The sequence below is a fragment of the Pipistrellus hanaki genome (assembly GCF_964339955.1).
Source record: "Pipistrellus hanaki genome assembly, chromosome: 12".
Classification (NCBI taxonomy): Eukaryota; Metazoa; Chordata; class Mammalia; order Chiroptera; family Vespertilionidae; genus Pipistrellus; species Pipistrellus hanaki.
The window spans coordinates 21,953,270-21,977,426 of NC_140514.1; the positions used below are offsets into that span (position 1 = coordinate 21,953,270).

The 24,157-nt window shown below is 48.6% G+C and overlaps 1 protein-coding gene across 1 annotated transcript in view; it reads left to right on the forward strand.

Annotated features, from left to right (window-relative positions):
* The first annotated feature begins 38 nt into the window (after positions 1-38).
* The window catches only part of RHOQ (ras homolog family member Q), a 34,442-nt gene continuing 10,323 nt past the window's right edge, over positions 39-24,157 (forward strand). The window contains exons 1-2 of the mRNA XM_084901031.1: positions 39-585; positions 1,165-1,223. Of these exons, the coding sequence (XP_084757157.1) occupies positions 444-585; positions 1,165-1,223 (201 nt within the window). The 5' untranslated portion in view covers positions 39-443. The remainder of the gene's footprint in view (positions 586-1,164; positions 1,224-24,157) is intronic.

Consider the following 24,157-nt stretch of genomic DNA (forward strand, 5'->3'; position numbering starts at 1 on the left):
CGCGGGCGGGCGCCCCGCACTCGGGGGCGGCGCCGGGGACCGCCCTCCTCCGGGCCCCGCGGGGCGGGGACAGCCGCCTGGCCCCTCCCCGCGCCGCCCTCCCCAAAGTTGCGGTCTCCCCCGGGGCCGGACAGTCTTATGATCCAGCGGATCCTCCTGGGGAGGCCGGGTCGGGGCGCGGGCGCGGGCGGCGAGCAGCTGGGGCAGCGGGCGGGCGCGGACACCGGGGCCCGGGCGCGGATCCGGGCAGCGACCGAGGCGGCGGCGGCAGCAGCGCCCCGGGCCCGCCGCCCCCTCCCCTCGGGCGGGGGGAGCCGCTGCATGGGGCCGGGGGGCCGGCCGGGCTGCGCGGAGCGGCGGCCCCCCCAGGCGGGCTGGGGCTGAGCCGGGGGCCGGGGCGGGGGCTCCGGGGGGACCATGCCCGGAGGCCGGCCGGCCGCAGCATGGCTCACGGGCCCGGCGCGCTGATGCTCAAGTGCGTGGTGGTGGGCGACGGGGCGGTGGGCAAGACGTGCCTGCTCATGAGCTATGCCAACGACGCCTTCCCGGAGGAGTACGTGCCCACCGTCTTCGACCACTACGCCGGTGAGCCGCGGCGCGCCGCCGGGGGCTGCCCCGGGCCGGGAACTTTGGAGCAACTTTGGCGGAGCCCCCTGGCCGCCTCCCCGGGGCGCTCTCCCCTCTCCCCTCCCCTCCCCCGCCGCGCCCTCCTCGGGGCGCCAGCCCCACCCCCAGGCTTTGCCTCCAGCCACCCCTTGGCGGGCAGATTGGTCCCCTCTTCCTACCCCCGCTCCCCCACCTCCGCGCTCAGGGCCAGCTCCCCGCGCTTCCCAACCCCCTTGGCGTCCTGGACCAACCAACCTCCTTGACCTTCCTACCTCCCCTACTGCCCCTAGCCCCCCGGGAAAGCATAGGGGGGGCCGGGCGGGAGACGCGGGGCTCCGGGACTTGGGAGAAAGGGGTAGGCTGTAGAGCTGGGGGGTCCATCGCACCCCCACCCCACTCAGGCCACTTCCTAGTGAGCCTGGCACTTGGGGAAAGGGGTGACATCTCCCTTCCTGCGCCCTCCTGCCTCCAGCTGGGCTGGGAGTGGAAGGTCCTGGTGGGAAGCGAGCCTTAAGTAACGGTGAGCTTTTCTCCCCGCCCCCACTTCTGCCCCTGCAGTCAGCGTCACCGTAGGGGGCAAGCAGTACCTCCTGGGACTCTATGACACGGCGGGACAGGTGAGTGTCTTGGTCCTGGCCTACACACCCCCTTCCCTTTCTAAGATTCAGGGCGCTTGCGAAGGGGCCTTTGGAGACTGTGAGGTGTCTAAGGAGGGAGGGCGTGTCTGCGAGGGGGCTGTCCTGGATCGTCTTTCTTTCTTTCTTTTTTTTTTTTTTTTCCTTCAAGTCAGCAAATTAGGAAAAGGGAAAAAAAAAACAACAACAACCCCCCCCCCCCCCCCAACAACAAACCCCACAGACCTGCCCACCCCATGGGAACGCCTGGGCTGTAAAAGTTTTTGCTTGTGTGTGTGTGTGTGTGTGTGTGTGTGTGTGTGCCTTCTGTGTAATGCCTGGTGTGTGGGTCCCAACTCCTGTTGCAAAGTGGCAGCAGCCAATCGCGAAGCGCCCTTATTTTTGGTTGCAGATGCCCAGGTCTCCCCCTCACAGCCTCTGTCTGGTCCCTCATTGGTGAGCGGCCTGCCTGCCCGGAGGCGCCTGATTGGTGGAAAATGGCATCATCTAATATGATGGGAAGGCATTTGGTCCTGGTTATGTTTATTACAACATCACTGCACTCTGGGACTGGAGTCCCTGAAAACATAATTTGTGGTGTTACCAGGGGACCACGGAGGGGGGGAGGGGGGGGGGAAAGAAACAACAACCATTTAGCCACTCCCTGGGGCTGGGCTGGGCTGGAAGGGTTAGGAGTTCAGAGCGAATCTTGGAAGAAGGACTTTATTTATTTTCCCTAGGAAGGCCAGGTGACTGCCTTTTTTTTCTGGCAGCCTCTGATCACTATTTGCAAATTAGAGGTGTCTCCTAAAGGGTTAAGGTCCCCTCTCTCTTCCTCTGTCCCAGCTCCACCCTCTTCCCAGACCCACTATTGCTGTGGGGCTAGATTGTATGATGAAGTTTTGCAGAATCCAGGCCTGTGATTAGATATGAGGACTCAGGCAGAAGTTTCCACATGTCGTGCAGACTTGAGATCTTGAGGATATGTGAGCAGCTGAGAGACGTAGCGAGTGCCTTTGGGGGATGCTCTTATCTGTAAAATGGGGGTTTAGCACCAAGTCTGGCACATACCAGGTAGGTGCTCAATAAAGGGGAGCTGTTCTTTGTGGCTTTTCTAGTTTTGGATTTCAGAATTGTGGTACCAGGTTAGATTCTGAAAAATGTCTTGTTTGGGGGGGTTCCTTGATGTGACCTCTGGTTTCTAAGCTGCTAAGTTAGAGAAACATCTGAGGGTTGAGAAACTGTTGCAGTGGGAGGTGCCTGAGGCTGCCCCCCCCCTTCCCCTTTATCCAGACCCACCCAAGTCAGTACAACCGGTTCTTCTGGGTCCCTTTTGGTTGCTTGCTTTGTATTCTTTCCAGCTATCAGAATGTGTGGAGGCCAACTTTTAAGCAGTACACTCTACTTTAAAAAAAAAAAAAAATATATATATATATATATATATATATATATATATATATATATATATAAATTAATTTTTTTACAGAGAGGAAGAGAGAGGGATAGAGAGTTAGAAACATAGATGAGAGAGAATCATCGATCAGCTGCCTCCTGCACACCCCCTACTGGGGATGTGCCTGCAACCCAGGTACATGCCCTTGACCAGAATCGAGTCTGGGATCTTTCAGTCCACAGAGCAACGCTCCATTCACACAGCCAAACCGGTTTCGGCAGTACACTCTACTTTTAAACAACAGGTTAAAATTATTGGTTGACAGGAGTCAGGTTTTAAAATATGGCCTCTATTTTTAACTTCTGTCACTACCCCTTCTTTCCTTTTCTCTCTTACTCTTCACCAAGACTTTTTTTTTTTATCACAGTCCCTATTCAACAGGACGTGTCTATGTGAGAGCTATTCTGTGCACATTCAAACCCAATTAATATTTATTGAGTTTCTACTATATATTAGGCATGGGATGACTACTTGCAAATTCTATCTAATAAAGAGGGAATATGCTAATTGACCATCACCCCCTCACACAATAGTGGCACCACAACCAATAAAGAGTAAATATGCTAATTGACTGCCACATCCTCAAAGATGGCAGCACCCACAGCCACAAAATGGCGGCACCTAGTCCCCTCAGTTCCCCTGGGGTGGCAGGCACACTGCATAGCCGTCCCCATCCCCAGGCAGGTCCAGCTGCTCTGCACACCTGCCTCCACAGTCCCCTAGTCCCCTCAGCCCCAGAGCCACCCATGGCCAGCGCAAGGTTCAGGCAAGCCTCAAATGGTGACTGTCTGGCTTCCCAGGCCTGGCCTGAGGTGCAGGAAAGCTGCTCAGGGCCACCCGAAGCTCAGGTAACCAGAGCCAGTTAAGGCTTGTGCTGCCGGCAGTGGAAGCAGCAGAGGTGTGATTTGGGGCATCTCCTTCCCCTGATCTCTGGGTTGCCTCCTGCCCATGAAGGCTCCAGGACTGTGAGAGAGGGCAGGCCGGGCTGAGGGACCACCCCCTCCAGTGCATGAATTTTCATGCACCAGGCTTCTAGTATTATTATATCTTCTTTACAAAACAACCCTATGAGATAGGTGATATTTCATCTTTGCTGATGAGGAAACTGGGACTCAGAGAGATGAGGTTCCTGACCTAAGGTCATAGCTACTGAGAGGTCTTGCTTTGTTTAGGACATGGGTCTGAATCTGTCCTACTTGAGGCAGAAAGCCAGGGAGGTGCCGAGATACCACCTGAGTTGATGGAATTGCTTGTGTGTCTGTAGACATTGTATTTGGAATTTAAAAAAATATATTTTTATATTGATTTCAGAGAGGAAGGGTGAGGGAGAGAGATATAGAAAAATCAATGAATGAGAGAGAATTATTGATCATCTGCCCCCTGCACACCCCTTCCCAGAAATTGAGCCCACAACCTAGACATGTGCCCTGACTGGGAATCCAACCATGACTTCTTGGTTCATAAGTCAATGCTCCACCACTGAGCCACACTGTGAAGTCACAGCCATTTTCTGAGTGGGAGATGTATGCCACCTTTATAGAGAATAGAGAACCAACCCCTGATCTAAAAAGTCACTCATAATTAGGGCCTGCTACAAATTCAGGGCTTTCCATATGCCGTCATAATTGCTGTTTCCTATTGCGATTGTCAGATATATACCAAAGTGGGGGGGTCAATGAGGTTCAAATATTAATGCTTTTGCCCAGTGTGTGGGACACCTCCTCTGTTGGTCAGGTTGGTGTTTCTCCCAATGTCTGAGACTTTTGCATAAAAGTTAGTGATAATTCATCTTTCAGCACCTAAGGGTTTATTACTACTGTAATATGCAATCTTAGCAAACTAATCACCAGTGAGATTAAATGGCAAGTGCCTACTGTGTACCTAGCACTGTGCTAAACACTTGGAAGGTCAAAAGAATAAATTTATTAGGAGGATCTGCCATGACTGATGACAGCATAGGGGGAAGTGTCTGGATGAGATGCCTGTTTATGCGTGATACATAGGAGATTTAAATATTGTATTTGCTCATTAAGACCCATGCCTCTATGAACAGATACCAGGCTAATCTTATAGTAACAATGATAAACACGTTCGCGCGCTCGTGTACACACACACACACACACACACACACACACACACACACACACACGAGAATCCTTAAGCCTGATGGGCAGTAGAGGAAAGACCATGGGCTTTGAAACCAAAGTGGGCTTGAGCTCTCCCTTGCTCTACTAGTCATGTGATTCTAGCTAAGTTATTTTCCTTCTTGGTGATCTAGTAAAGATGTGGATAATTAGACTCTCTACTGCAGTGTTTTAGGCCAGCTTATATTGTTTGATGTATGTACATTTCTTCATTCCTAGTAGATGTATAATACTATATTATAATGAATTATTATATTGCACCCTGGGCAGCTTTGTGGGGGGAAGGGGTCACAGGTGGAAGAGGACAGTGTGTTATGCCTGGAGTTGAGAGCAATGCCACTAGGATTCCAGGTCCCTTCCTGTTCTCAGCAGAGGTGTGAAGCCAGCTTTGCATTTTACCATTCCCACAGTCCCCATCCGGGACCGACCCATGGCACAGTCCAGTGTTCCCTGCTCTAAGTGCCGTGTTGTGTCATATGGCTTTCTTTCTGAATCAGAGCCTGCATCCTCAGTGAGGTAAAAGAAACTCTTAGAAAAACTAAGAGTTCAGTGTAGAATCTGAGGGGGGAAAAAGTGGGTTGTGTAGGTTTCAGTGGATTCTGCTTTGGGAGACAAAATGGGATGAGAAAGACGCTCACAGCACTGGAAACAGATGCTTTCCCTCAGGCACATGGGTGCTCGCTGCTGTATCTGAATAACAGCGGCACTACCTCCCTCTGGTTGGAACTTGTAGCCTATGTACTTATTCTTCTTGGTCTCGGACCCTGGTGAAGTTCAAAGCCATCTGCAAACATTTGCCCAATTGATGTAATAAGGAACTCAAGAGATGACTGCAGGTAAACCATATTTTGTTGCGCTTTGCTTCATTGCACTTCCCAGAGGTCGCGATTTTTTTTTTTTACAGATGGAAGGCAAGGCCCTCCACCAGCAAGGGTTGCCACTCACTTTATGGTGGTGGTCTGAACGAAACCCACAATCTGTCTGAGGTCTGCCTACAGGAGGTGACCTTTGGCCTTCCAACACAGGCTGCTTCCCCTCTTGACTTCTGCTGAGACCTCTGAGAGACAGAGAGAGAGGAAGAGGAAGAAATAAGAATGTGAGTGTGTTGGCCAGTCTTGGTCCCCATCACATGTTCTGCCAGGGGACCTCCCTCAACATCCCCAACACGCTCACAGGTATTCCTGCCACAGGGAAGCCCCCTCTCCTGGCCAAGCCCCTGGGAGGTCCAGGAGCAGCTGACATTTTGACTGCCTAGCACTGTGGGGTGGAAGTTGAGGCCAGTGCCTTCCTCCTCACTGGTGCCTTGTGCAGGGGTCTGGTTTCCGGCCCAGGGCTCTGTGCAGCTTCTCCTTTCACGCTTGGCTGTCAGGACCAGCGTAGGCTCCTCCACAGTGGCCCCACTGCCTGCTCAGGGAGAGGCTGAAGAGGCGAGACTTTCCCTCCTGCCTCTGCACTGTTTGGAAGCACATGGGAAGTGGGAAGAGCTCTCGCTCCCTGTGCTGGTGAGAGGTGGGGGGGACCTGCTTGGCAAAGCTGCTCTTGAGCTGCTGGCTCCAGGCTGATCTCTTAATCCTTGGCAGGAAGGCAGAACTTGATACCCTGAAGAGAGAGGACTGACGCCCAGTTTATCCCCGGCCCTGGAATACCCACACTCTGGAGAGCGTGTTGGGGGTGAGTTTGGGTTCTCCAGAGTTCCAGATTTAGCCACTCTCCTCTGTGTGTGGAAGCCTGTGTGTGCGCTTTTGGGCGTGCCGTTGCTATGTCTGTTCACTTCAACGCGCGCACAAGTTTAAGGGCACATCCATGAGCGCTATAAATACCCTTAATTCACATGTCGCTTGGGGTTGCTTTTTTAGTGACAAGCCAGATCTGTTTCTCTCCGAACAGCCTAGCATCTGTGGCTGCCCTGCCAGCCCTCTGGGCACCCAGGGAAGCACTTCCCCACCAGAAGGGAATCTCCCTGAGAGGCAGCCTCAGAATTCCCCGCCAGGCCCCGTCTCCTGCATTTCCTGGGGCTGCCCCCAAGGGGCCCTGTGCAATGGGAAGGGGGAAGGGGAGGGCCAGGGTGAGCTCCTCCCACCTTTAGGCCCTGTTCCTCACTGTATCTTCCCAGGTAGACTTTCCCCAGATGAGGAAATTGGGCTTATAGGAAGCAGAGATGTGATTAGGAAGATGGTTTACTTTGGAGGGGGCCTGAAGGGAATACCAGTCGGGCGTAGGCAGTGCCCACTCATGCCATCTATGAGGGGCCCAGGGAGCAAAGTTTAGGAGGAGCCCACAGGGTTCCTTCCAGACATCAGCTGCCACAGGTGGGATGCTGACACCAAGCATCCTGGTTTCCCTTAGTAACCTACTGTAGACTTGTCATCTGTGCATTTTGCTAACCTTTTAAGAAGCTATTTATATCCCCAGCCTGCACCATGTCACATGGAATGCTGGCTTCCCTCTCTGTTGGGAAGGTGGACGGCCTTTTGTTGACGCCAGAGCCTTTGCAGCGACCGAAGGCCCTGCGTTTCCCTCTCCTGGGACTCGGATGTGGGTTTGGGATGTGCCTGGTCAGGCAGGCGGCAGGGACCTGAGGGTGGGGCAGTCCCATCAGGTCTGGTTGGTTTCTCTTTGTGCCTCCCACGGGTCCGTCCCCTTCCTGACTCTTTGATCCATCTGGCTTCTCCACTTCTGCCTTGATTCTCTGGAGGCTTGGTGACATTTACACTCTGGGAACCAACGTTTCCCAGCAGGTGGATCCGGAGTGGGTGTTACAGGTGTGGCGCAGGGGGTGGGGCAGCGTGCCATTCCCAGTGTGTGCCAGGGTATCGGAAAGGTGGAGAGCATGGTAGTAAAGGTCCTGGGTCAGAGGCCTAATGGGGAGCTGGGCTTTTGCAATTTCGTTGTGGAATTTGGGGTTTCAGTATTAAAAGGAAACAAAACAAAGCAGCTCTCTGGCGGGGTATCAGTTTCTAGCCATGACACACGTGTTGGCAGCAGCAGGTCCTACCAAGAGGCCTCCGGTGCAGAAGAGCAATACTGCGAGGAGGAGACAAGAGAGGCAGTGACAAAGAAACAAAACCAAGGACCACACAGGTCTTTGTTGAGAAACTGAAATTCGTGAGCCTCTGCTGAATTTCCTTTCACTCGGAGGGGCTTGGTTTTGCCTCGTTTGGCATGAGAGGTGAAGGAGCCGCTTTCCTGGCCCTCAGCAGTTCGCCCTTCCTTTTTTTTTTTTTAGTTTCGGGCAGGCAGTTGCTTTGCTTGAGGAAGTGAGGGGACACCCAGCCAGGGAGGCTGCCTGGGGTGGCAGGATGACTATGGCTGGGCCATCCGAACTCCCCCAGGTCTCCCAGCTCCCCCAGTAGAGATCTCCCAGATCCACTGCCCGCAGCACCTCCTGGCCGGTGCTTGCTCTCCGGAAGCTCCATGGGGACAGACCACTGTGTCTGTTTTTCCCCTCCGCATTTCCAGTACTGAGCCCAGAACCTGGTGCATGGAAGGCATACATCCAATATTCCTTAGATTGAGTTGATTCTCATTGGGCTGTCAAGTCATTTTTGCTGCAAGGTTAACCAAAGACTAAGGTTATGGCTATTAGAGAATAACTTCAGGCACACCCCTTTCTTGAATAAATGAATGAATGAATGAATTAATTAATTAATTAATTAAATTAAAAAAGCTTTGTTAACCCAGCTGTAGGCTAGAAGGTTAAAAGGAGTGACTGAGGGTATGGAAGTGTGCAGGAGACCATCAATTTCATCCCCACCCTGTATGTATAGTCACCACTGGGCCCATCCCCCAGGCTCATGCCTCTGCATCTCTCCTGAGACTTCTCAGCCTGGGGTCTCCTGGGGAGGCGGCAGCGTGGCAGTGACGGATTCTTGTGGGGTTTAGATTCTCCAGACCAACCCTGAACCCCAGGTCCTCTTCTCTGTCGCTGTGAGACTGTTGGCCAGCAGCTCACCCCGTGAGCCCCCTGCCCTCCCTGGAACAGGAGGTGCGGTCTACCTCGCAGGGTGGCTGAGAGGGTTAGGCAGGAGGTGCAGTTGCCCTATATGGCCTGAGGCTCAGCCTGTGGTTACTGAAAGGGATGGCGCAGGCCAGCCTGGGCGGCGCCACACCAGTTCACGTCAGTGGGTGCGGATTCAGGGCCTGCTCTGTGTTCTGATCTTCTGTGGAGAAGAAAGAGGGGATCCGATCGCAGAAAGGCCTGCCTGTGCAACTGGGAAAGCTCCTTATGCGAAGCTGAGCGCTGCCCGGTCCCAGCTAGGAAGGGGTGCAGGGGTGAGCTTTTGGGGAGAGTTGGGAAGCAGTAGAGTATCCTGGTGACCTCTGTGGGCCCCCACATTGAACTGCCAGCACCCACTTCCCAGCAAGGAGCCTGACCTCTCGAAGCCTCAGTTTCCTTATTTGTAGAAAGGGGGTTGTATTGTGGAGCCATTGGATCAAATCAGAGCGGCTCAGCTCCCAGATAACGGATTTTCTCAGGCCCATGGAGGCTGGGAGGAGCCTGGGACAGACAGCCCCGGGCTCAGGCTGTCCCTTCTGACTTGAGCAGTCCAACCTCAGTCTCTTAACCCATGGCCCCTTCATCCCACCCGCTGTGTGCGGAACGTGGAGCCTCTTTTCTCTGTATCATGAAGTGAAAGCTTGGGAAGCATCAGACTAAGTGAGGTCATGCCGGGCAGAGGGTCCATGGGAGCTCATATTCTGGGTGGGGAGGAGTGCGGGCATGGGGGTCTCACAATGTGTCTTTCTCCGGATCTCAGTTCCCTGCTGTCAGTGTCAGCATGTGGGGCAGGGTTGATAACTAAATTATGGAGTTTTTTTCACCCAGTAACTGACAACTTGGTAATTAGGAGATACTAATCTGGGGCTGTGTTGCTTGTTGATTTTAATAATAATAATAAAAAAAAGGACAGAAAGTAGGAGAAGGGGCCTTTATTGTTGTTGCAGTTTCTTTTCAAGAGGCTGATGAGAGTAGTGAACCAGCCGTCCTGGACTCAGGACAGAGTTTGGGGTTTAGCCGTGACACACCAGTCACTGAGCGGCATTTTTACAGAGTGCAAAGCAGGCTTCTCACCTGCTCCATCAGTAAAGTGGTGAGCACCTGGTTGCCTCGTAGGGTTTGTGAGAGTAAGTGACTTGCTCCAGGCCACACAGCTGGTAAAAGGCAACCCCCAGAGTACAGGGCAGGCTGTCCGCTCAGGTCCCGGGTTATGTTAAATCACTCACACCAGGCAGCTGGAGTGTCTCCTTTAGTTGTGTCTGTTCTGTTGTTGAATATTTCATGTGAGAAGTGCATTGCTTTCACAAACAGAGGAGTTGGCGGGGTGGTGTCTGTAGGTGGGACAGTAGGGGCTGCTGCTAAAGGGGCTCAAAAAAACAACACTCCCCTCTTCCTGGGAAGTGGAGGGTGTTTTGTCAATTTGTTCACTAACCTCAGCTCTTGCTTAAAAAGAGAGATGCCTGGTGGCTGCAGGGCTGGTGAGGGTGCGGGGGAGGCTCGGAGCCATTTGTGTGCAGGTGTAGCCTCTTCCCGGGAAGGTGGAACGGGGACTCTGCTGACATGAGCTGACTTCTCAGACCGAGGAGCTCTCCCCTCTGCTCTGCCTGCCGGCCTTCCCTCGGCATTAGCTGGCTGTTGGGGGCTGCCGAGCAGGGCAGCTTTGGCCTGCAAGTGACGGGTGTCTTTTCTGTCCCGAGCAGCTGCCCCCAGTCTTTCTTTTCTCCAAGCGTTTTCTTATTCAGGTGAGAACTGCCATTTCAAATCTGTTCGTCTCTCTTCCACTTGAATATGCCCTGGATACACCCGGGATGTTTTCTGTCGCCTGCTGCTCATTTTGCTTGCCTTGCTGGGCCGTCCCCACTGGCACCACCTCTGCGTGAGCTCCCGTATCCTCCTGCCTGGCTGGCTGCCAGGACCAGATGAAAATACTCATGCAGTCAGTCAGCAACCATTCCCCAAGAGCCAGATCTGGGCTGAGCCCTGTGCCAGAGGCAGGGCTTACAAGACAGGCCAGGCACAGGCCCTGCCTGCAGGAGCTCACAATTCAGGGAAGGGGCCAACAGTGAGTGATGGGAGAGGAGCCGGTGCCTATTCTCTGGGGACACAGAGGCGGCCATGTCTGTCTTTCCCGGGAGATGGACAGCCCCTAAGAGCTGAGTGGACTAAGGGGTTCTCCAGGTCAATTATTGATGGAGAAAGTTGCTCAGATTGGATTCTTACGCGGACTAGATGCTTAAGAAGGATTTGACTTACTGCGCTGGTTTTCAGATGTGCAACTCAAACCAACCTGTATCTCCAGTGAACTTGTTAGAAGTCGAATTCTGCCGAAACCGGTTTGGCTCAGTGGCTAGAGCGCCGGCCTGCGGACTGAAAGGTCCCAGGTTCAATTCCGGTCAAGGGCATGTACCTTGGTTGCGGGCACATCCCCAGTGGAAGGTGTGCAGGAGGCAGCTGATCGATGTTTCTAACTTTCTATCCCTCTCCCTTCCTCTCTGTAAAAAATCAATTTAAAAAAAAAGAAGAAGAAGAAGAAAGAAAGAAATCCGAATCCTTAGGCTCCGCCCCAGACCTGAACCAGAAACTTCAGGACATCTCTGTTCCAGTGAGCTCTGCATTCCGATGGAGGTGGAGATGGCAGAGCTGCAGAGGGAGTTCATGAATGTTTGTGTACTTGCGTACCTCCTCTTAGCAAGCCACCTTCCCTCCCCCTCTTCCAACACACACACACACACACACACACACACACACCACACACACACCCTCACAGTACCCCCTTTCCCTGGAGTGTAAGATTTATTTATTTTTAACCTCTGCCCCACCAAACACACCTCCTTTCTGGTTCTTTGGGCATGGTTGTGACTCTCCATATTTGTTGCAATGAATTGAAGCACTCAGCCTTCCTAGCTCTCCTGGTGATGGGGCCAGGAAAACACAGGCGCAGAACTTTCTAAGCCTCCCTTGGCTCCGTTGGTATGCTGTCGGGCCCAGGGCTGTGCACACAGTAGGCTCCATGGGTATTCTTTGCTAAACCGTTTTCTCTCCTGTACATTAAGCAGCCAGACAAGTTGGGGCCCGGGCCCTTCTCTGTTCTCTGTAGCTGAGGTTAGCAGTCTGGGTGGTGACAGGCCTGTCCCTACGGAGGATGCCAGTGTGGTTTGTGCTAAATTAGTTCCAGAGCAACAGATGGCGATGAGGTCCTTTTGTTTTAAAACTCCTCAGGCAGGTCACCAGGAGAGGCGGGAGGAAGGGCTGTTACTCAGACACCCATCTTGGCAGGAATTGCTTCTCTGGCTGTCCTCCTCCATTCCTCCATTCTCCTACACACACACACACACACACACACACACACACACACACACACACACACATATACATACACATACACACATACACACACACACATACACACACACATACACACACACACACACACACCACTTTAAAATTAGGTCTTCCTTCCATCCTCATCTCTTTCCCTTCCCCCCGCCCCCCGCCCCGTCTGTCTCTCTCCTGAACTGTTCCAGTGTAGAAAAGACATCCGCTTTCAAATGGCATAATGGTTGGGGTTACAAATGAGTTGGCTCAAAGTGTGCTGCCTCCGAGAGCCACTGCTGAGAAAGAGCATTTCATTCTGATTGTCCAGTTCAATTAAAACTCCATTTGCCCCGGCTTAATTTTCACAGGGCTGACCTCGCAGGCAAGCTGGTTCGGGGCTCAAATTTAAGACCTTAAGGTGTTTTTCGAGGACTCCTGGGCCCTGCAGGGATAGGGAAGGGCCTTTGTCTGGCAGGAAGTAGCCCTGTCTCCATCCAGAAAGTGAGAAGGGCCTCCTGAGGCTGGGGCACCCGGTGCCCTCCTCCTCAGTGACTCCAGCCCTCTTCAGGTTGAACCCCTTCTTTCAGTTTCAACTGAGCCAGTTGTCTGTTAGCATTTGGTGTCACTCACGTGTAAATGTCTATTCAGCACCCAGATGGTAATGGGGCACAAAGCACTAAGCATGAGGTTTGGGGGAGGGGGTCCCAGTAGGAAACCAGGTAGGTTTAGAGAAATCTGTCAGAAAACTTATAGAAAAAACCTTTCCCATGACTTTCCCACCTTCATGCTGGCTTTCTTGTCAGTTCACTTTGAAAGGAATTCTGATCTGTCTGGACATGACTGGGGGTCTTTAAACCCAGTTTATACCCCTGGTCAGGTGGCTCAGTTGGTTAGAGAGTCATACTAATATGGCACGGTTGTGGGTTTGATCCCTGGTCAGGGTACATACAAGAATCAACCAGTGAATAAGTAGAACAACAAATCAATGTCCCTTTATCTCTCTCCCTTTCTCTCTAAAAAATCAATCAATAAATTAAAAAAACGATATCAGGTTACAGGTGGTGTTCGAATGCTGTGTCGGCAAACTGCAGCTCGCGAGCCACATGCGGCTCTTTGGCCCCTTGAGTGTGGCTCTTCCACAAAATACCACATCCTGGGCGAGTCTATTTTGAAGAAGTGGCATTAGAAGAAGTTTACGTTTAAAAAATTTGGCTCTCAAAAGAAATTTCAATCGTTGTACTGTTGCTATTTGGCTCTGTTGACTAATGAGTTTGCCGACCACAAACTCGTTTAAGCGCAATAGAACTCATTTCTTCACTCACGGAGCCCGTTAGCAGAAAGGCTGTCAGGCTATTTGGCCAGAGTGTGTGTTGTTCTCTAGCAAGTCTGGATCTTTGGGAATCCTTCAGCATGGTTGAGGCCAGTGTCCTCCAGGGTGTCCTGTGGCCCTCTGTTGGAAGCGAGGGCGAGAAGGTGCAGAGAATGGGCAAATCTGCTCAGCTCCGCCTCAATAGGAGGGAGACCCAAGGCTGCCTGCTGCCCTGGGAGAGCCCTGACATCCTGTGCCTGACCTAGCAGGCCAGTGTGGAAGCAGCCACACCCTGTCGGCTGGTGTTCATAAAGAAAGTGATCACTCAGAATTCCTGGCGGACCAAACTGCTTATTGTATAAGTTTATCCCTCTTTCCTTTTTTAATTTTTATTTATTTAAAAAACATATTTTTATTGATTTCATAGAGGCAGGGAGAGGGAGAGAGAGAGATAGAAACATCCATGATGAGCGAGAATCATCAGATTGGCTGCCTCCTGCACACCCCACACTGGAGAATTGAACCCACAACTCGGTCATGTGCCCTGACCAGGAATTGAATCATGACTTCCTGGTTCATAGGTCGATGCTCAACCACTGAGCCATGCTGGTGGGTTCCTCTTTCCTTTTTGAAAAAATTGAAGTATAACTCACATTCGTTGGATCTTCGATATTCACAAAGTTGCACATCCATCAGCGCTATTTAATTCCAGAACGTTCTCATCGCTTCCTAAAGAAACCCATTTAGCAGTCACTCTCTATTCCCCTTCCCCTCCAACTCCTAGCAACTGCTAATCCATTTTTTTTTTTGTCTCCATGGACCTGCTTCCATTTAAATGGAATCATAGAATATGTAGCCTTTTGTGTCCGGCTTCTTTCACTTAGCATAATGTTTTCAAGGTTCGTTGTGTTGGAGAATGTGCCAAATTCCATTTCTTCTTATGGCTGAGTAACCCTTGCCTTCCCTTTTCATTCTCTCTCGTCAGTCTATGTTACATGGCATTTTGCTCCCTGCTCTAGGAACCGTTTTTCAGGTTGTGAGACAAAGAGTGAGGTTTCTCTGGTCATGCCCCTGCATGAGTCCACTGACTCCGAGTTCTCCAAACCCTGTCCTTTTGGGGTTTCATGGAGGTTTCGTTGCACAGGCACATTTGAGTAAGTCATTGGCCATTGGCAATTGATTCAACTTCAGCCCCTCTTCTTTCTCCCCTAATCGCATGGTTGGATTCTCGGAGCTGTGAGGTTGACCACTGCTCTAGTGACGTGATGCAGTTACTTGCTATAGTATTGGAGGGGCTCTGTTGGGAGCCTCCTGGAGTACAAGAGAGCCAGCTGGCAGGAGAAGATGAAGGAAGAAATGCAAGACAATCGGGGGGCTGGTATAAAATATGCACGAAGAAGGATAAGCCGAGCTCAGCCACAGGATTGGGGATTGCTGCGGGTCCTGAGCAGTGGAAGTGTTGGGCTCAGGGACTTCCTGCAGGGTATTTCTGCCATGTGCCTCACCACCTCTCTGAATTTCAAGGAAACCTCTGTTACTCTGTGTGTGTGCACGTGTGCATATATGTGAGTACTTGCAAGGTTCCAACTTTGCACACTTATGGACCTGTATTTTTCTTAAATCCCGGTGAAATTCACACAACATAAAATGAATCATTTGAAAGTGTATAATTCAGCCCTGACTGGTGTGGCTCAGTGGTTGGAACATCATCCTGTGCACTGGAAGATCACTGGTTCAATTCCCAGTCAGGGCACATACCTAGGGTGCAGGTTCGATCCCCAGTTGGGCACCAACTGATCAATGAATCTCTTTCACCTTTCTCTCTCTCTCTCTCTCTCTCTCCCTCTCTCTCTCTCTCTCTCTCTCTCTCTCTCCCACCCTCTCTTCCTCCCTCCTACACTCCTTTATATTCTAAAAATAAAGAAAAAATAAAGAAAAAATAAAATAAAGTGTATAATTCAGCAGCATTTAGTATACATTCACAATGTTGCAAACCCAAACCTTGATTGAGTTCCAGAATATTTTCATCAGTCCCACAGAAGCTGTAATTTTCGAAGGGTCTGTTCTGTGAAAGTATATTTGTGAAGTGAAGTGCATTAGGTCATCCTGATCTTGCCTGCCTGCCAAGAAGACTCTCTCATCGTCAGATGGCAAATTTCACTGTATGTTTGGCCAAGGAGTGTGGTTTAAGTGCTCAGATTCCAAGTGGGTTTGTCAGTCATGGTTTAACTCCTCCATGCAGCATGGCTGCCTCATCTGGGCATGGAGAAAACCAGAGTGTCATTCCTGGGCTCTTCTCTTATTCTTTGGCCTCTTGTCTTGGTGTATTAAAAGGCCAATGAGAGACTTCAGTCTTTGTAAGCCTCTTCCCCGGCCTCAAAGGCAGGTGTTAGTTCACAGCTGAGGGGAACCATGTTTCCGCCGGATTGGGCCTATCAATTACTTACAGTTCTATATTGGCTGCTTCCCTCCCCTAATCCTACTCTGGCCCCCACGATGGAAGCCCAGATGACCTGCATTCACAATGGCCAAGACTCCTCTGTAGCCCTAGTGTTGGAAAGGGTAAGAGGGATGCTCCTGTGGAAGTGTGAGGCCTGGTTGTTACATGTGCCTCCCTCTAAATAGCTAGTCCTGGGTGGTACGAACTCCATTGTGGTACAGAGACCACAGCATTGCTGCTGAGGAAGGGGTTCCTGAACAGTCTTCATGATCTGCAGAGGGAGAGCCTAGTGAATGGCAACTACATACTGAGTGAGAGAAGGAGGGCGGGAGGAAGGAAGGGAGGAAGAGGAAGAAAGCAGAAAATAGTAGAAGGAGAAAGGAGTGAATGAGGAGCCACCTTGGATGATCCAGGGAATACTTCTTTCTGATTGGACTTCTTAGGTCATGTGCCCACAGAGAACCAATAACTTTGATAGGGTGGGGACTGGGGGAGGGGGCAGGGAATGAGTCTCTTGGATAATCCAGAGACTACTTCGTTCTGATTGGACTACTTAGCTTACGTGCCCATTTGAGAAAAAATGTCTTTGGTCAGGGGGTAGGGAATGAAACTCTATGATTGGCTTAATCTAACCAGGAATTCTTTTAGCGAGGGGCATGTTGACTGGATGAAGGAGTGGTGGGGTCCTGAACAAATTCAGTTTGGGGAAGAAGAAGGAAATAGGAGAAGGATGCTTCATTGACAGCCAACAATATTCCTTCATACTTAGGTAAAATAAATGTCAAGACAGTGGGTAGAAGGCAGTGGTAAAAATAGTAGCAGGAACGAAAATGCTGAAAGTATGTCCACTCTGAGGCTCTCCTCTTTAGAGCTCCCATTATTCAGGCAGGTGGGCTGGGCCCATTGGTGCTCCACAGAATAGCCCTGATCACAGGAGGCAGTTTGATTCTCGGCTGACGGTGGTGATGGCCACCTGTGAAATTAGCCTGTTACTGGAGAGGTCAGATACCCAGTTCACCTTCTGCAGCTTTGTGTCTGGTGAAGGAGGTGCAGGCCAGCTCTGTGCAAGCCCCCGTGATCTGGCTGCACTTGGCCTTTCTTTTTTTTCTTTTTTCTTTTTTTAAAAAAATTAGAATAATTTTTTTTTATTTTTTTAAATATACATTTTTTATTGATTTTTTACAGAGAAGAAGGGAGAGAGATAGAGAGCTAGAAACGTCGATGAGAGAGAAACATCAACCAGCTGCCTCTTGCACACCCCCTACCAGGGATGTGCCCGCAACCAATGTACATGCCCTTGCCCGGAATCGAACCTGGGACCTTTCAGTCCACAGACCGACGCTCTACCACTGAGCCAAACCGGCTTCGGCTGCACTTGACCTTTCTGACTTCACCTCCCCACATGCTCCCCTCATCCACGCAATAAGAATTTAGTAGCAGTTACTAGAAGCCAGGCTTTAAGTAGAGTCATGTCCTCCCCCCCCGCCCCCCTTTCCCCCTGCTCTCAGGGAGTCCTGTGCAGCTTACAAAGAAGAAAGAGGCAATCCTCTGAGTGTAAGAAGGGGAGTGACAGAAAAAGCCTGGGTGCTGCAGAAGTACTTAGTGATACTTAATCTAAATGGAAGATCTGTTGGATGGAGAGATTTCTAGGCCAAAGCCTGAAAGGCGAGTAGGAGCTGCCCAGGTACAGACACATGGAGAGGGAAAGGGCAGTGAGACTGGCTGGGCCATTGACTCACGTGCTGTGTGTTTGGGGCGGATATTGAGGGGTCTGACTGGAGCCTGATTGGCGATACCTTTTACTGAGATGGTGAACGCAAGAGAAATTGCAGATTTGAAGGGGAATGAATTCAGTTCAGAAATGTTGAATTTGAGATTCTTCTGGTTTAGCCAAAAGGTGGCATCTGGAGCAGGAGCCTGGACCTCAAGGGGCAGAGAGCTCCTCCAGGTATACCTTCCTGACAGTTTTCTTAACATGTCCAAAATTGGTTCCTTGCATTTTCTCCATAATATGCTTCTCCACCCTCAGTCTTCCTCATCTCCATGTAGAAGACAAGACCTATACAGCTACAGAAGCTGAACCCCAGATTGTTCCAAGGACCTCCCTGACCTCCTACCACAGTGTTTCCCAACCTTCTCTCATGATGAAAATCACCTGGTGGAGTTGTTAAAACACAGATTCCTGAATCCCAACTAAGAAGTGCTAAACTAGAATTTTTGAGAACATATAGGTAAAATTGCATACCTAACTTAGTGCTCTGTATATAAAATCTGTCTTAGAGCACTTGTTAAGTATACAATTTTACCTATATGTTCCCAAAAATTCTAGTTTAGCACTTCTTAGTTGGGATTCAGGAATCTGTGTTTTAACAACTTCACCAGGTGATTCTCATCATGAGAGAAGGTTGGGAAACACTGTCCTACCACACTTCCAGCCCATCACTCAAGCCTGAGTTCACTTAGAATATATCTAGAATCCCCCATTTCTTTAACTGTCAGCTGCTGCCACTCAATCCAAACCACCACGTTCTCACCTGAATTGTTGTAATACTTTCTCTCCTTGTACTCCTGCCCACATCCGATTCATTCTCCACAAAGCAGCCTGAATTGCCTTTACAAAAACAAACAAACAAACAAACAAACAAACAAACAAAACAACAGAAAACTCCCCAAATTACATGACTCGCGTTTTTCACCTTTTTGGTGACTTCCCATTGCAGTAGGCTCTGATAATATAGGACTGCTAGCTCTCCACTCACCTGTCTCTCTGCCTTTCCCCCAGGATCTGCCAGGGCTTTTGTGCCTCAGGCTGTTGTGCTCACGGTCCTGCATTTGGCTCCTTAAACCCTCCCTCAGAGCTCAGGTTAGATGTCTCTCCCTCTGAGAGGCCATCCAGGTGATGGCCTCTCAGAGGGAGCGACCCCGGCTCCTAGTACCCAGCTCTGTCCCTTCATCACATGTATTTCGATTTGCAGTTAAGAGTTCTTTTTGTCCTGATTTGCTGAATGCCTAGCTCAGCACCTCAACCAAATCAGACTCATCGCCCCTTTTATAACAAATGTTTCTTCTTTACTTATCCTTGAATGAAATCTACAGGTAATAAAACCTCTCTATGCACCTAATTTTAAATCAATATAACATCCTAGCAGCAATAGGAAAGAGAAATAAAAGGAAGGTGATTCATCATAAAAAATATTTATCTCAGTATTAAACACCTAAGTCATTAGAGCTGAGTTCTCCAGAAATTATAATGAAGTGGTCAGGTGCCTATACCTAGAGGTAGAATTACCATGAATTATAACAGCTACAAATGTTGACTAACAGTTGTGGTTTATTGGTGATTCAGTTATTAAGAGCAATATTGCCGGTGGTGCGCAATTTTCTAAAATGGTAAGCAACTCCTGCAATGTGCTAAACAAAATAAAATACAGCCTATTTTTTCTCCTTCAATTTGCACTGAAATTACCTTCCTAAAAAACTCATTAAAATCGTGCAAAAAAAAAAATACTTTGCGCTTTTATGTGTACCAGAGTTAGGTCCTAGACTTGAGTAATTCTAAAAGGGTTTCCCATGCTCACCCATGCCAGGCAGTACACTCACCAGTCATGCACACAGGTTATTGTAGTACCCTGGCTCACCGCACGCCAATAGGGACACCATAAAAATACCATTTCACAACTGAACTGGAGTGTACGGGAGGGGATGGGGAGGAGAAGCAAATATTCTAAACGTTTCTGAAGTCACCTCTTAGGAATGTATAGCACTTTTAAAAAATCCTTTTTCCTCCCCCAATTTTCATCCTTCATTCATTTGACCATCAGAAGCATCTCCCACATTTTCCAAACAGTCTGGGTGTACACGGTAGTTCTTCCCTAGTTGGGAGGCACTTGCTTTCTCCTGTCACATTGTAAACTCCGTTGGGGCAGGATCCTGTCTGTTTTTCACTGGAGCGTTCACAGTGCTCAGCCCTGAGCTGACCGATACTTGTTAGAATGAATGAATGAATGAATGAGTGAATGACTATTCCATCAGCATGAATTTGTGCCAAGAAAGTTAGAAAAGGAGTACCCAGCCTGGAAGCATGACCTGACATTTACCTTCTGTCTGCGTGCCTTAGGCCAGCTGACCTCTGTTTTAGTGAAAAAGACTTGTCATTATAGCTCCAGACAGTGTAGAATTTCGGCTCTAAATCCTTTACAGCGAGGGAAGTCATCTCACCACGCACAGAAGAAACTGTACCGGCTCCGAAGTTGTGGTTTGTCTTTTTTTGGAAAGTCAGGCTTGTCTGTTGCTCAGAACACTTGACCAGCTCTCTCATTTATCTTCACATGTGTATGCTATATTTATTCTCCCCTCACAGATGGGGAACTACAGCTTGCCCGAGGACCATATTTAGCGAAGTCTTGATCCTCTGCCTTGTGGGGTCAGCTTAGATAAAACAGAATCCTAAAGCTTGATTTTTACCCAGTGGGTTAAATCTCCTCCCACATTAAATCTGTTACTAAGGCTGTTCACTAGGGTAAAAAAAGTGTTCTTTTGAGCATTTTTAACCACCTAATGTGGTGATCTAGCTCAGCCCCTCCTTTTAGAGAAGAGGAAGTGCTGGTTCACAATGGCACTGTCAGACAAGGGCTGGGCCAGTCTCTGGCGGATTGCATATTTCAACTTTCTTTTTCCTCCAGCTGACATACCCAGGACTTAGGATCATTCAGACAGTCAAAAGGAAGACAGTGAAGGGGGAAAAAAGCCAAATATTTGGTTCACTAACTCCTAAATAATTGGTAAATCAATTGAGCCTGACTTATTATAAATCAAAATATATGAAAAAATGACAGTTACTGAAATTTAGAAGCTAAAACTTCAAATTCAAGAATTCTTTTACTGAAATCTATTCAGGCCAGTGATATACACTGAGTGACCAGATTATTATGACCTCAGGACAAATAATCTGGCCACTCAGTGTGTATCCTATATAATAAAAGGCTAATATGCAAATCTTGCCCTCAACCAGAAATTCAACCAGCAGGCAGGCTGGCCAGCCACCCATATCTCCTCCCCATGGCCAGGATGGCCAGACCCCACCCACGCATGAATTCATGCACTGGGCCTCTAGTGTGTGTGTGTGTGTGTGTGTGTGTGTTAGAGGCCCGGTGCACGAAATTCGTGCACGGGAGTGGGGGGTGTCCCTCAACCCAGCTGCACCCTCTCCAATCTGGGACCCCTCAAGGGATGTCTTACTGCCTGTTTAGGCCTGATCCCGGTAGGATTGGGACTAAATGGGCAATCAGACATCCCTCTCATAATCCAGGATTGTTGGCTCCCAATTGCTCTCCTGCCTGCCTTCCTGATTGCCCCTAACCACTTCTGCCTGCCAGCCTGATCACCCCCTAACCACTGTCCTGCCAGCCTGATTGATGCCTAACTGCTTTCCTGCCAGCCTGTTTGCCCCTAATTACCCTCCCCTGCAGGCCGGGTCACTCCTAACTGCCCTCCCCTGCAGGTTTGATCACCCACAACTGCCCTCCCTTACAGGCCTGGTCCCTTCCCTACTGGCCATCTTGTGGTGGCAATCTTGTGTCCACATGGAGGTGGTCATCTTTGACTACAGGGGGGCAGCCATCTTGTGTGTTGAAGTGATGGTCAATTTGCATATTACTCTTTTATTAGATAGGATGTATACTGAGTGGCCAGATTATTATGTGTTCAGAGATCATAATAATCTGGCCACTCAGTGTATACATAAATACCATTTCATAACTGAACTGAAGATGAGGGAAAACAAACCAAACAAACAAGCCAAATATTTGAAAAGGTTTTTTTTTGTTTGTTTGTTTGTTTTTTAAATATATTTTTATTGATTTTTCACAGAGAGGAAGAGAGAGAGATAGAGAGCTAGAAACGTCGATGAGAGAGAATCATCGACCAGCTGCCTCCTGCACACCCCCCACTGGGGATGTGCCCGCAACCAAGGTACATGCCCTTGACCGGAATCGAACCCGGGACCTTTCAGTCTGCAGACCGACGCTCTACCACTGAGCCAAACCGGTGCCGGCTGAAAAGTTTTTGAAAAACAGTTACCTCTTAGGAATTTATAACACTTTCAAAAATTATTTTTCCTACCCAAATTTTCTTTAATTTGTATTAGTAGGAGGTGTTAGGTAAATTCAATACACTCATCACTGATGTATTTAGAACCAAACTTATCAAAATTCTCCCCAAAGGAACCCAACACAGCTTCTGCAAAAAACACAATTATTAAGGGGATGAAAAGTGATATATTCATTTCACAAAGTCAAATGTAAAATGAATTCAAAAGTGAAGGATCACACAAAGGAAATGATGTTTCAAGGACCATTAATTCTAAGAATTATTGTAGGTGCTTCCAGTGTTTCAGGAGCCATGCCTGATACCTATTTTGGGCTTCTCACGAGAAACAGATGGAGATTACTACTGTGTGCTTTGGAAGTGACAAAGTTGTTCTTTTATATATCACAAACCACCAGTTGTCATTGTCTTACATTTTATGTATTTCTTAAAGAAGTTAGGAGCTGTTTCAAACTTTAGAAGTTTGGGCTTGTCAGTTAAAGAATTATTTCCTTGTGGTCCCACATTTTATCTTTCAAGGTTGTTACAAAGGAAAACTCTTGTAGGGTTTGATGAGTGACTATCTCCTAAAGTAACATGCTGGATATGGCACTGTATAGTCTTCAAAATATTTGTCATTGATGTTCTCCCATTTTACAGACAGAAAAACTGACCCTCTAAGCAATACGTGACTAGACCAAGGCCACATTGCTAGTAGGTCATATCTGAGCCAATTCCCTTCATTCTTTAAGGCCACCTCCTCTAAGAAGTCTTTTAGCATGCCTTAATTACCGCTCTTGGTATTTACCATACCCACATTTGTCTCCATTACAATGAACTCCCTCAGAACTAGGACTGTTATAAATGTTTATGTGTCTCTCCACCTGTCAAATTCTTCCTCCTCCATGCTGACCTTATGCATGTTTCCACACCAGGACTGGAATTTCTTCTTCTCTTCTAACATATAGCTTTGAGGTCTGCAAAGTTCTAGTGAGGTGCATGAGCACATAGTGGGTACTATTATTGCTCATTTGAGCTGGTTGCCTTGTTTTTAACATACAAATATCTTATGACAGAGCTTTGCAAATGTATAAATTATAAGGGTGTTATATAAATCAGAATGATCAGAACCTTGTCCCTCTTTCATTTCGCTAATGATTGCACTTCATACTATTCTGGACACATAGTAGGTGCTTATTAAAGTTTTTTTGGATTAAGCATTTATATGTTTACCTGACCAGTTTCCACTTTTATTTTCCCCATTATTGTATGTGCCTGTCATTTTATATGTATATATCTTGAACTCCCGACTAAACTGTAAGCTCCAGAGAGAAGTTATTCCTTGTAATTATGTCTTCCATGCAGACTCAATATGATCTCAATAAATTTTTGCTAATTAATGTTACGTGACCAGGGTGTGATAGCATACCAGTTAACAGAGCATGGTAGGGGCTGTATTATCTGATGTGAGTGGGTTTACTTAAAATTCATGTTTGGATATGTATTTAAATAGGCATACACATCTAAAAAATAGGTATTTTAAAGAGAATTCACTAAAGTAGGAGAGAGCACCAGGTTCACATGGGGGGACAAAGGTCGTTTAGAAGTAGGGATGGACATGGGCACTGCTGGCTGCCTATATGGTCACTTGCTGCAGTTGTTCCACTTAAAGGTCTTTTCTTTCCTCTCAGAACACTTTTATTCAGTCCCTTTTTGTTGGAGGAATCTTGTCAGGTTGTAAGTGTGTGATATTTTTCCAGGGTTAAGGCTGTCATCATCGAAGATCAAAGACTCTTGACAAGAGCTAAGAGCTTAATCACTAAGCTACCAGAAGGCATTTCTAAAAAAAAGTTGACACTTCTGGTACTTAGCCAGTTGCTCAGAAACTAAAGCTTTTACTAATCGCTCTGATAATCCTGCTGATCGAACTCATGATGGTTTTTCATGTTTTTGATGTAAGACCAGTAGTTATCTTTAATATGGTTTTCTCTACTCCTATGAAAGTTCCAGTTACCATGTCGAAATATCTAAAACCCTATCTTCTTCTAAAGAACTAAAATATAATTGGTTTGTTAATTAAGAAGACCACTAAAGAGTTGGCCTTGGGAAGTTACTGACTTTGATAAGTGGCTATTTAAGATGAAGGGCAGTTGTCCCACGCTTAACTTTCTTTGTGTTGTCAATTTAAACTAGAT